Source organism: Haliotis asinina, chromosome 4 (genome assembly GCF_037392515.1).
Source record: "Haliotis asinina isolate JCU_RB_2024 chromosome 4, JCU_Hal_asi_v2, whole genome shotgun sequence".
NCBI classification, from domain to species: domain Eukaryota; kingdom Metazoa; phylum Mollusca; class Gastropoda; order Lepetellida; family Haliotidae; genus Haliotis; species Haliotis asinina.
Window position 1 is genome coordinate 20,266,991 of NC_090283.1, and position 13,497 is coordinate 20,280,487.

General features: G+C 39.3%; 1 protein-coding gene across 1 annotated transcript; it reads right to left on the bottom strand.

Moving 5' to 3' along the window:
• Window positions 1-626: 626 nt before the first annotated feature.
• LOC137280830 (uncharacterized) lies at window positions 627-10,873 on the bottom strand. The gene is made up of 4 exons (XM_067812030.1): window positions 10,810-10,873; window positions 1,908-2,108; window positions 1,439-1,681; window positions 627-919 (listed from the first exon to the last, which is right to left on the bottom strand). The coding sequence occupies exons 1-4, from the start codon at window positions 10,871-10,873 to the stop codon at window positions 627-629; spliced, it is 801 nt and encodes a 266-aa protein (XP_067668131.1).
• Window positions 10,874-13,497: the final 2,624 nt, after the last annotated feature.

The window sequence follows — 13,497 nt, forward strand, 5'->3', positions numbered from 1 at the left end:
ACAAGAATACTATGTTTAAAAAAGACTGGTAAGTTTACATAGACTTGAAAGTTTTTGGACTTACGTACCCTCTCAGGAATTTCAACAATAATTTCCTCGAAATTCAACAATAAAATCAATTTCCTTTAAAAACAATAATTAAATGAGCACTGACTGTTAAAAAGATCCTTAACTGTTTTCACAGTAAAATACTTATCCCGTATGATGGCTGCTGGCTGCTTATGTCATACTGCTGCACGCAATCTTTTAAGACTTCATCTAAACCTAATCATGGGTTATTGGTTTATCGGTCACCACCCATAACACCTACCAGTTCTTCATTATTATTTCTACACGTCGATTGAAAGTCACTCGTGGCCATCCGGTACGGAGACGATCAGCACCAACCTCGGTTTTACTGATGACGTTGAGCAAGTCCTGTAAATGTGGTATGAAGAGAGCCTATTTGTGTAGCCTCAGCGGTTGCAGAGCTACCTCGGTGAAACTTTCTAATGGCCAACACCCTCTGCGTAGTACTACAGTTAGTGATAACAACACAAACTTGATATACTCTTAAAACATGTAGGGGAACCTGGAATTTGAAGTCTGGTAGAAAGAAAACCCATTGAGGAACGTTACAATGGCATTCATTTTGTGTATGCAGCATTATTGCACGATATCACCACACTCAAACACAATACTACATGGGAGGCTCCTACACGTGCATGGGGCGTCATGATGAATCTTGACTTTTTCCAAGCCGGTCGATAAATCACTGTTGACCATTTGTCCGATAAATTTTCTTGCAATAAATTACACATCAAGTCGATGCATGAATGATGCTGGTTACAAACGATGCCACAGTCGCCGACTGTCACTGCTGAGGTGGCCAGGAACGGCTCGGACACCTTCACGTTCGGCGACGAGGTGTAATGTGAACCTATGGACGATACATTATTTTTATAGTATGGACGGGATTTCATCACCCATACTCAAGGATTGCTCAGGCATCTTATTACTCTTAGGCGAGGCGGTTTGTAGTATGCCACAAAAGATGCTTTTAATCCATTTGTGAATGGATGTTCTTCAACGTGCCAGTCAGCTGACTGACGGTCCTGGTCATAGGGACACAGTGACACGACACAACAAGATCATCTTTCTAGACAGAGCTAACATGGGTCCATACAGCCCTAGAAACATAGTAAGTTCTAGTAATTAAACGTTAAACTCCAATGTTATAGCACGTAAATAATCAAGATCGGGTGGCACGATAGCCATGTACCATTTGATTATAACATCAAAGTCGCCGTCACTGACGAACAGATCCATTCAATGGTCTCTTAGGATCAGAGGTGTTTGTGTCATCCTTGCACAAAGCTAAGACATATCAGCTCTTACTAAGGTCGTATATATATATAAGATGTTATGATTCAGAGGTTTCAGTCAATGGTTTACTCACAACATGGCTTCACGGTCCTTTTCCCTTGCACGTCAACATGTCCGATTGTAAGGAATACGTCACGTGTGGATCGCCTTGAGACTCGGATAAAGCGGACGGGGAAGGTGGCGTTGCAAGTGAAGGTGAACTTCTCCCCAGCAGAAACGACGCTTGGCACATTTCCACACAACACCACCTGGACATCAGAGCAGAGACTGACGTCTTTGTCCATCACCTCCACGGTTGCATTTGTCAAATTGGAATCTGAAAACATAGAGTTCAGGGTAGGTGTTACACATAATCTATGTTTCTTAGGTGGTACAAACTGGTTTCTTTAAATGGTATTGCGTTGTGTCATTTTAACAAACTATCTTAAGTGTTTTCAAATAAAAAAGTGACTATTCTCCGAAATGTATCATTACAACTACAATACAGATGGTGAATAGGATATGGACTGACACTGACTATATATATATATATATGTATGTACTTGCTGCGCTTTGGTTTCTTGCTGTGACGGTGATGTAGCTGATAGTGAAGTAACCCCTTAGGTCCACCTCCCACCATGACGGGTTGCCGTTGAATGTCATTGCTCCGTCTCTTAAATACGATATATTGAGAGCATGGCCAGCATAATTACTTTCCCAGGTACTGCTTTGTTTTGCCTCTTTCCCATTTGAAATATTTTCACCTGCAAGGGAAATGTGAAGAGACCAGGAGAAAGGTGGAGGCTCACACAGACACAATACACAGACACAGTCATACACACAGACACAATACACAAACACAGTCATACACACAGACATTCGCAGACACATTGACATACACATTCACATTGCTTCTTAAATCATTGTTCGAGTTGGAGTAAAAGAACTCATTCATTCCTGTAGCTACGTTAATATCAAATCCTGTCTTAGTAGAAGGAAATCATTTGTGGATACAAAGAGTACCACACACACTCGTATCACCAGCCACTAATAACAAGACAACACGCGTGTCTGATAAGGGTGATGTGGCAGGATGGTGGGGCAGCTAGGCAGTTAAAACTTTCTAAAGTTAAAAAAGACTCGTGTTGGATTGCCCACATGTAAACATGTGCTGAACCCATCTCTAAATTCCCCCACTCTGATATGGCGGAGTATTGATAAATCGGACTAAAACTAAGTTATTGCATTTCAGATGTTTCATACCGTCGACTACGACATATTCCTCAGGATGGACGTGTCCTGGTTTGAGTTATACAACCAGGACAGCATCCCGGGCAGATGTCACAAAACAATTTTGCCCCTAACACCTATCATGAGCATTTGTGTGTTCCTACATAATATTTTGTATCACTATTTTTTATTTGAAAGGTACAGGTACTACATGACTATAGACACAATCAAGTGAATAATTTGAGATATATGTACATATAATATATTATTGTATACAATATATTTCCACATTAAGAACACTGAATGGGTAACATGCATAGTGTGATTTTTTCACTGTTAAGACATTTTCATATGACAGCAAGGGATGGAAGAGTAGTTTTACAGTTATGACATGAAGGCCAAAAGGTCCCCAAACTCGTGTATTGTGTATTACGTATGCTGCACATGCATTAACTGGTATATGATATTTAGATGTCGCTTTAGTCCGTGTATGGTAGGGATAGATTTTAAACGTCTCTTTGCAAAGATGAATTGTTTTGCAGACATTATAATTAGGTTTAAGAGCCCAATTCTCCTTTCTTTACATCCCCAAAATAAATATGAATTATAATACCAATGCATATTGGTTTGAACCTTAAATATAAAGTAATAACTGAGAAAAAAGAAAGTGTTATTAAGAAATGATTTGTATGAGTATGATCGCATCATCATGGGAAATCACCTAGCCCCGACGTCCGCCAAATCAGGAATGTGGATTCTTACGCTAAGACATTTGTTTTGACCTGTTCTGTTGAGCTGTGATCATATGTTTTGTGTAAGTCTCCTTCAGAATGTTTTCGTGGTAGTACAGCATCTGTAACTTCCATCACACAAGACACCCATTCTACATTCATGGGTAGAATGTGTGGAATCGAACCTCGGTCTTCAACGTGACGAACACACATTTCAACCAATAGGCTACTCCACTGCCCCTAGTTGTAAAACAGAAAGCCGGACAAAGGCATCGATATTCTCATCAACCCCGTTAACACTTGTCTTGTAAACGTCAGCTATATATGTTTTGGTGAAGAAATATTAAACGGTTTTCATATATTGATCCAGAACTTAACACAACCAAAGACATGGATGAATCTGATGTCGCCCATGCCGGGCAATTTTATCAATAGATAATAATAAATAATAAATAGATAATGTGTCATGATACTGATAGACATACTTTAATTTATTATCAAAGCAAAAAGACATGAGTTTTAAAATAGGTAAAGATTTCTCACTGATTTCATAAGATTTCTTTAATGACGTATTGTTCCAATTAAGGGATCAATACCTATCTCTTTGCAAAAGTTATTCTAAAAGGTATCCACATGACTTCCAGTTTCATTTGATTTTCCACTATAAAATGTATATGTGGATCTAACGTTTTGATCAACCTAATAATCATTCAAATCCATCCATCCATTCAAATCCATCCATCCATTCAAATCCATCCATCCATTCAAATCCATCCATCCATTCAAATCCATTTCATATCCATGGGATCATACGGAATATTGCGACCAAAGTCCTCACCAGCTTCACTAACCTTCAAATACCTTAACTCACACATCTTTTACAAATGTTGACATAACAAATAATGTCAAATAGAATTGATTCTACAAAAGCAAGATTTAGGGATGTCAACTACATTATTGTGAATAACTCTTCCTTTCCTTAACGCAAACCAAGTTTAAATGCCCTTCAACGTTGAACATTGACGTAATATAATATCATAATTGATTATGTAACAACGTCTCAGTAATTATAAACGTTTAACAAATTTATGCTACATCCGTCATGATATACTCACCCCGTGTGTCGTGCAGGTTGGAGATGCCAAGATATAGCACTACAATGGCGAGCACATTGCCAGACGTCTTGTTGACAGGAGCCATCGTGAAAATGAATGTTCAAGCAGAGAGACGTGCCGTCAGAACATGCAAAACATCAAACACGATGCGGTTGACTAAACTGAGCCCATGACAACAAAGTCGGAATAAGATCTCTCTGAAAATGTTTGCAGCAGCATGTGCATTATTTATCATACTACAATAGAAATCTGCTATTTTCTTTTTGACATCACGTCAAGTACTCAAGAAGCAGTGAGTCAACTGAAACGCCGATCGGTTCTCTGTGACATAACAAGCATGTTATACCTATAGAGCATTTTTAGAAACGTTAACCTTTCATGCGAGCCAAAAGCTGTTGTTGTAACCACTTATATGTATACGAAGCAGACACCACTTGGGTTTTGGGAGATTTTTGCTGTTGTTAACGCGTAAATAATTGACACCAGAACACTATACCGTACAATGTTTCAGAGAGAAAACCAAACCTGGAAAATATTGCATGTAAGGTTAACATGCTCCACTGCATACTTTCTAGGATCTGAACATGTGAATACTGAAAATCAACATCATAATTATGATTCAACAGTGAGCTCTGTGTATCCGTCATAACTGACATGCAATGTTAGAGTTTAGGATGTTCATGAGAATGTGAGCACACCAAGCTAAATGGTACACGCCAATCATGGCCAAAGCAGAAATATAAGTACAAATGTTGGCTGATTGGACCAAGCTAAATGGTACCCGCCAATCATGGCCAAAGCAGAAATATAAGTACAAATGTTGGCTGATTGGACCAAGCTGAATGGTACACGCCAATCATGGCCAAAGCAGAAATATAAGTACAAATGTTGGCTGATTAGAGCAACTGAAGGCAACATATGAATGTTTTGGCATATTCGTTTGGTGTTGGAGTTATTGCTCTGTCCAACATCGGTACATATTCCACAGCCATGTTCATGCATTCTGAGGAATCCCACACAGTTAGATTCATGATTGGTTCGAAGTTTTCAGACAGCTGTGTCGTTATCGGGACAATGTTGCCTTTTGGTGAATGTTTTCTGCTTGGGTTTAAACCTGTTGTTTCTTTTGTTTCTACAAATTAGATTTAACTGTACGGTAGTTTAATTACATCTGGTCCATCAAATTGGCCAAGATCTTAGGGCTCACACAACGTTTGATTTGCCAAGGCTAAGCACTAGCCTCGCTTCAGTTCATGTCAAACTCTTGAGTCGGGATCAGATTACCCTTCTTTATTTGTTCAGATAACTCTTAGAAGCTAGGATACAGTTCCATTAGATATGGTGAAGCCTTCTAAAATCGCTTGCAAAAACTGAATCTAAGTCACCAGAAAAGCTTGACACACTGTCCCCAGCAGGAGTGCAAGTGGAGGAAGGGTAGCCTTCTATAAAAACAACGTCCCATCAAACAAATATACACAAATATTACTACAGTAAAACCAAACCCATGTACTCCAGGAATTATTCAAAAATATTGTTCCTTCTTATCAGTATTTAAATGTAAACTAAAGCTGGTTCTACCTGAGGGGAACTTCATGTCACAGGAGCAGATGTTGATCTTGACTCCGTTGCATCACACCTCTTAAAGACCATACCTCATTGGCAAAGAGGCAAGCCAGAGGCAGACACAGAAGATACCAGTTGAAAACATTATGCTTCAAGCAAGCTATTTATCAGCAACGGTATGCATAACTGGGACTTAAATATGTTCATTTTAATCATTGAAATATTTCCCCAAAGTACATTCAATCCGGGCAGTGTTGTCTGTGATTCCTTATTAAATCTCCAGGCTCATAAAAGGTTTCATTGAATTATCGCCCGATTCTCGATATCGGTCTTACATCTGACCAGTGCTAATTTGATCACTGTTGGTTACCCAGCCACGTTTCTATTGCAGGTAAAACAACACCTGATGCCTTTCACTTCCCTGCGTTAAATATAAATAACATTCATGAAGGACTTCTCAGTTGAGTGAAAAAATGACGAGAAACCCAAACGGGTCTAATAAATTTAATGGAAGTTAAGCAAGTTATAATCCGCCTGCTTGGCTGACATTGCAGACACGATGAAGTCATTCTCTAACGATGCAGCATTGGTCATACATGTTGTGCAAGTAAGTATATGGTGAGGGGAGAGTATCCTTGGTTTTGTAAGTGAGAGTCAGGGGCGGAAGGGAAGCATTTGTTCAAGGCGTTCGCTCGTCACGCCGAAGACCTAGGTTCGATTCTACATTGATACCGAACTGACTGTTTTACGATCCTTCATGATGCAGTGTGTTCTGTACTTATGCATTGATACCGAACTGACTGTTTTACGATCCTTCATGATGCAGTGTGTTCTGTACTTATACATTGATACCGAACTGACTGTTTTACGATCCTTCATGATGCAGTGTGTTCTGTACTTATACATTGATACCGAACTGACTGTTTTACGATCCTTCATGATGCAGTGTGTTCTGTACTTATACATTGATACCGAACTGACTGTTTTACGATCCTTCATGATGCAGTGTGTTCTGTACTTATGCATTGATACCGAACTGACTGTTTTACGATCCTTCATGATGCAGTGTGTTCTGTACTTATACATTGACACCGAACTGACTGTTTTACGATCCTTCGTGATGCAGTGTGTTCTGTACTTATACATTGATACCTACCTGACTGTTTTACGATCCTTCATGATGCAGTGTGTTCTGTACTTATGCATTGATACCGAACTGACTGTTTTACGATCCTTCGTGATGCAGTGTGTTCTGTACTTATGCATTGATACCGAACTGACTGTTTTACAATCCTTCGTGATGCAGTGTGTTCTGTACTTATGCATTGATACCGAACTGACTGTTTTACGATCCTTCGTGATGCAGTGTGTTCTGTACTTATACATTGATACCGAACTGACTGTTTTACGATCCTTCATGATGCAGTGTGTTCTGTACTTATGCATTGATACCGAACTGACTGTTTTACGATCCTTCATGATGCAGTGTGTTCTGTACTTATACATTGATACCTACCTGACTGTTTTACGATCCTTCATGATGCAGTGTGTTCTGTACTTATACATTGATACCTACCTGACTGTTTTACGATCCTTCATGATGCAGTGTGTTCTGTACTTATGCATTGATACCGAACTGACTGTTTTACGATCCTTCGTGATGAAGAGTATCATAATCATAATCAGATTTACAGCTGAGCACTAATGCATTACACTTGGCCATCATACGCCACAGTAGGTACTCTCATATATTTCCCTCATATCAAACTATTACTAAGATGATAGTTAAAAATGTAAAACCTTCAATATTGGACACTACGAAACAGTGAGTGAGTTTAGTTTTACGCCACACTCAACCTTAGTTCAGCTTTATATGGCGGTCTGAAAATTGGCGAGTGTAGACCAGACTATCCGGTGATGCACGAACATCATCTGCGCAGTTGTGTAAAGTAACTGCCAGGACATGGTAACAACACTACCTGACCCACCACTAAATATTCTAAAATAAAAAAATTAAAAACAACAAACTCAAGTATGCGAAAGGCTCAAAGCACCAAGAATCAAAAGGAGCAAATCAATGCCAAGATGCAAATTATGAACTGAAACATCAACGCCTTCCTATGTCATAGGAGTTGTGCAATGAAGAGGAAACTTCATACACATTTAACTGTTGGTTGTTTGTGCATGGTACTGAAGTGCCAGTTCCATTCAACCTATCATTATACTGTGTATGGATGGCTGTCAAGATGGTTTCTGTTGGAGTCTGTTAGTTTAGTTTTGTGGGGCTTTTAGCGATATCCCAGCAATATTACGTCGGGAGACACCAGAAATGGGCTTTACACATATTCCAGTGTGTGGAATCGAACCCGGTCGGAGTTGGGATATCACTGCATGTGCCAGTAAGTCAGCGAGCGTGTCTACCGATGCTGTTGGTCACCTCTACGACACGAGACAACCTACTGATCGAGAAGAGAGGCGCGTGTCATAGACGAACAGCCAGATACACTCTTCAAAAAGGGAAACCCAAAATGAAATTTAGATATCTCACAATTTCATCTACGATCTTTGCAAGTACTGTACACGAAAATGTGACGTTTCATAGCTGCCGATCGAAATCAGGCAATTGGACAATTGCAAGCTGGCGAATCAAACAAAGACTGAGGTGGCAAGGATCTTCAACGTTCATCCCAGCACAGTAACTCGATTGTAGAATCGATTTCGCCAAACAAATTCGACGAATGAGCGTCCAATATCAGGAAGACCTAGAGTCACCACACCTGCCCAAGATTGGTACATCCGGGTAACCCACCTACGTGACCGTCATCGTATCGCCCGGGACACAGCTCAAGAACAGTTTGGAGTCCGATCAGACAATCAGGAACCGTCTCCGAGAAGTAGGAATACGTGCCAAACGTCTAAACGTTGCCCCCTTCTTGACACGACTCCATCGACGTCGACGAGTGAGATGGTGCCATGGAACCTGGCAAAGTTTGGTTTTGGTTTGGTTTCGCGATGAATCCTGTTATCTCCTCAGGCGACGTAATGGTAGAGACCATGTCTACATACGACGTCACATACATTTTGCTCCTAAATGCATCAGACAGATGGACAGATTCGGTGGGGGTACTGTTATGGTGTGTGTGTGTGTGTGTGTGTGTGTGTGTGTGTGTGTGTGTGTGTGTGTGTGTATGGAAGGGGGTGGGGGGTGGGGGGTGGGTGGGCACGAGCGATCTCATACACCCGCAGATCGCAACTTGTGCTTGTCCAAGGCAATCTGACGTACAGTTGATACATCGACCAGATTCTCCGTCCGCACGTCCTTCACCTTGTTGACCATCATCGGCCGCTCTCCCAACTGGGCAACGCCAGACCGCACACAGCATGTGCCACCGTGGAGTACCTGGCCAATAACAACATCAATACCCTCCCCTGGTCCTCCAGATCCCCGGATCTCAACCCAATCGAACACCGTTGGGATCAGATCGATAGACGGGTACTTTGAAGTCGTAATCCACAAGAGAATCTTCGACAGTTATTCCACTTGCTGCAGGCGGAATGGAGAAGGATTCCACACCAAAACATCCAATGACTGATTCAATCTGTACCCTGGAGGTGTCAGGCATACGAGGTACTGGCTTCAACACCACCTGGTGGACAGCAGTAATGACCATTTTTGACCTTCTGGTACAAGCAAGAAAGCACCTTCATTGTGTACAGCTATACGTTCCTGCTGGTTAATAATTCAGTTATGACATTTCGGATATACCCCAGAGAATACATCCCAAAGAATGGACAGTTATCTTCCCTGCACATGAGGAGAAAAGTATCAATGACAATGCTAATCAGTTGCTTTTTTCTCCCAAAGCAATCTTAACCAAGGTTAACCTTAACTCCCATTCTTTAACATTGTACGAAAGTTAACTTAGACTTAGGCCTATGACGTCATTATAGTTTGCTTAAAGATAGTTCGTAAGGTTCTAAGGTGTAGCGTAAATAGATGCACTGAAGATATTAAAAGTTGGTTCTCAGAAATAAAAATAACTAAGAGTGTCACCATACTGTTGAGTGCCGTGAAAAATGTCACACATCGTGACATTCAGACAGTCAGTCATTTTAAGTCGCATCGGCAATATCGTGACTAAAGCTAGTCCTAAAGTCATAATAAATACATTTCATTCATGAAACCCTGTCAACGAAGGGCAGAAAAATTACTAGATTATCACAGACTTGTTGTAACTAAAGCACACCAAATTAAAATCATATGCTAACAATTTACCATAAGAGATAAAATTTAGTAAAACTTAGCTATACAAGGGATACAGACAGAAAGTTCAAACAGCACTAACAAACATGAGTTGCATAGACAAAGCCTCCAAAATGAATATGACAAACATGAAACATTCGGTCAGCCAATATCTTGTGTACTTTTTCGAGTGTCCAAGACACGGGTGGCTCTTGTTCCCATGCTCCTCATCAAGCCGATAAAGGAAGTGTGTGTAATCGCAATCCATCCCTGTATCAGAGATCTGCAGAATCCTGGGTCACGTGTAATTCTACCAAGTTTTAAGTAGATGATCTGAATTACACTTGGCAAATTTTCAAATTCTCATTTCAGTTTTCAAAGTCCCCAAAATGAAAAAGACAAACCTGAAGCACCCCATCATTCATTATCTTGTGTACCGCACACCTTCCTCACATGCCCTTTTCAAGCTAATGAAGAAAACATGCGTAAACGCATTCCATTCCTCTACTAGAGCTCTGCGGAGTCCTGGGTGACCGAGTTCACCCCAGACACCCCAGCAAATTTTAATAATTTACACTTCCACAATAGATATATTGTGAGTAAATAGAAAGACAATGTAATAGATATACTAAAATGTGCACAGCCATGTAACACAAAGAATGTGTGCTTACCATGAGGGTCAAACACAGCCATAAACACAATGAAACAGTCGAAAAACAGGTTCTTATTCCATCCACGAAAAACACAAGCAATACAGTCATTCTATCATCCAGAAGAGATACATACATTCTTGTGTTTCAACGTTATCAATAATATTCTAACTATTATATGAATGACAATAATAAACCTAACCACTATCTGCACAGAAACAAAGTTCCTTTGAATGAAGTTGTATTTGAATATCTAGTCAGAAGGATTAATCATTTATACCACTTCAACCGAAGGACAGAGTCATTAACAATTCATAGTTTTGAATGAACACTTCAAACATGAAAAAGTATTAGTAAGTAAAGATGTACAAAGTGTCCGTGATGCCAGTTTCAGCAATGATGTCACCGTGTTCATTTTGAAATGGAATAGAGAGTATCAGCTGGTAAAATATGGTCTTTGGATAGGGAAGCAATACACGCAAAGACACGAACTTGTGGATAGCAACTCCTTTACTTCGTTAACAACATTTTGGAGTATAATCTTTCATCAGGTATATGCAATAAAATAAAAACATATATAAATATATCCAGCAATACAATGAACGTGGAAACAGATAGCTATATAATGAGTCGAGGAAACAGCTACATACTGACACAAATTTGGTAAAAAATAGCTGTATATAAATAACCTACGAAACAGATAGCTTTATAATGAAAAGGCGAGGAAACAGCCATATAATGACCCAAAATTGGTAACAAATAGCTGTATGTAACAAAAACCCATAAAAAGAGATAGCTATATAATGAAAAGGCTTGGAAACAGCTATATAATGACACAAGATTTGTAACAAATGGCTGTATGTATATAACCTATAGCAGATTGCCATAGAATGAAATAACAAGTAGCTGCATAGTGAAAAACTCTACCAAACACATAGATATATACAGTGAGTGAGTGTGTTAAAATTTAAAGTTACATCGGTAATATTTCAGCCATATTGCGACTAAAAGAGTTAACATATTAACAATGTATAATATAGTATAAACTATAAATTAGGTATGTCGACAAGGGTTTGTAAAACATCTAGAATATCAAAGTGTGAGGCATTACAACTACCCACTACCATTTATATCAAAATGTGAGGCATTACAACTACCCACTACCATTTATATCCTGGCGAGATGCCTCATACAGCAAGCATGGCTTGCTGATGATCAAATCTAACCTGGTTCAAAGATCAAATCAATCTGCGTAATACAAATTATCAACTGAGACACATTAACGCGGGCTGGGCAGTGATTGCTTGTATTACTTTGCCATACTGTCTGCATAGCATCGCTTCTACATAAGACAGATATCTCCTACGGTAGAAAATCTACAGTGGAACATATTGTCATTCCCTGTATTTCATTTTAGACCCCTGTAGTAAACTACTTAACCGAAGAATTTACCTATGAAATGACACCGGTTGATTCTGTTTACCTTCTTGGGGAAGTGAAGAAATTGAAATGTGAGCGCCTGAATTACATGTACTTTTATTCCGACGGTCCCATGTATTTCACACGGTGCTTGCACTATCATTCTTACATAAACAAATTTGTAATCTAGGTATACATAATTATGCACAAAGAAAAATAAACAATATAACGATAAATGTTTAAGAATTATATGTTATACCTATCTGCCAGTCAGGTTATACCTCTTGAAGAACGCTATTGAATAAGAAACCATTTCGACCAAGACATTTCTCTGAAGATAAGTAAATGTACTGAGTACTAGACGGATACAACTGATCAAAATACATCTTAAGAGCTACAGTTCAAACGTTGTTTGACTAAGGTTTCAATAGTCTAGGCCTAGGTAAAGATATCACAAAATCTATCGTAAAGTTTGTGGTGCACAGTTACTGGATATTTCCAAATTTACGCATCAGTGACATTCATTCCCTCTTTTCTTGTACGATATGTTCCCGTGCTCTTATATATTTACAACTGGCTGGCGTGGGCATGTGTTTATGACAAATGTCAATTATAGGATAGGACAGGATACGAATGTGTTTTCATTATACAGGTATATACATTCTTGTGGAAAATACAAAATATATGGAAAAGGTAAGGGTGCTTATATCGACTGAGCTGTATTGATGTCTATGTGGTTGGATACAGTTCAAATGTATGTATAATGATTAATCATGGTTTCGAGTGTGAAAAGCCATTGAAAATGTTTCAGTATGTATTAGTTCTTATTACCCAAACAAAAGTATCAATATAAGAAGTTTAATCTTTCAGTTTCCCAATGTTAATGACAACTACAACATAGGTTCAAAATAATTCCACTTGACCACTCCAGTCGTGTGACTGGTCAAAAAGTAACTTGTATCAGTGGGAAGCATCTGGAATTCAAGATGTAATGTAATTATCTCTGTTCCTTTTATCTTATCAAGCAGCACGGGAAGTTGCATTAGGTAAAATTATTCAGTCTTAACGAGTTAAATAGTGTACATGGACACCAAACAAAAGTCATGATGTTGACCCAATCTACATCGGTTAGGGGGACATTGTAGTGACTCTTGCATTAGATGGTTGAGCCAAATGACAAAGCCTAAAGTGACCATTGCAGC

Bases quoted from the DNA above. Each gene is read 5' to 3' on its own strand.
- LOC137280830 (XM_067812030.1), bottom strand. From the start codon at position 10,873: ATGGCTGTGCACATTTTAGTATATCTATTACATTGTCTTTCTATTTAC. The intron at 1,682-1,907 runs GTACATACATAT...CTATGTTTTCAG, and splicing joins AAGAAACCAAAGCGCAGCAA to ATTCCAATTTGACAAATGCA. The intron at 920-1,438 runs GTGAGTAAACCA...TATCGTCCATAG, and splicing joins AAGGACCGTGAAGCCATGTT to GTTCACATTACACCTCGTCG.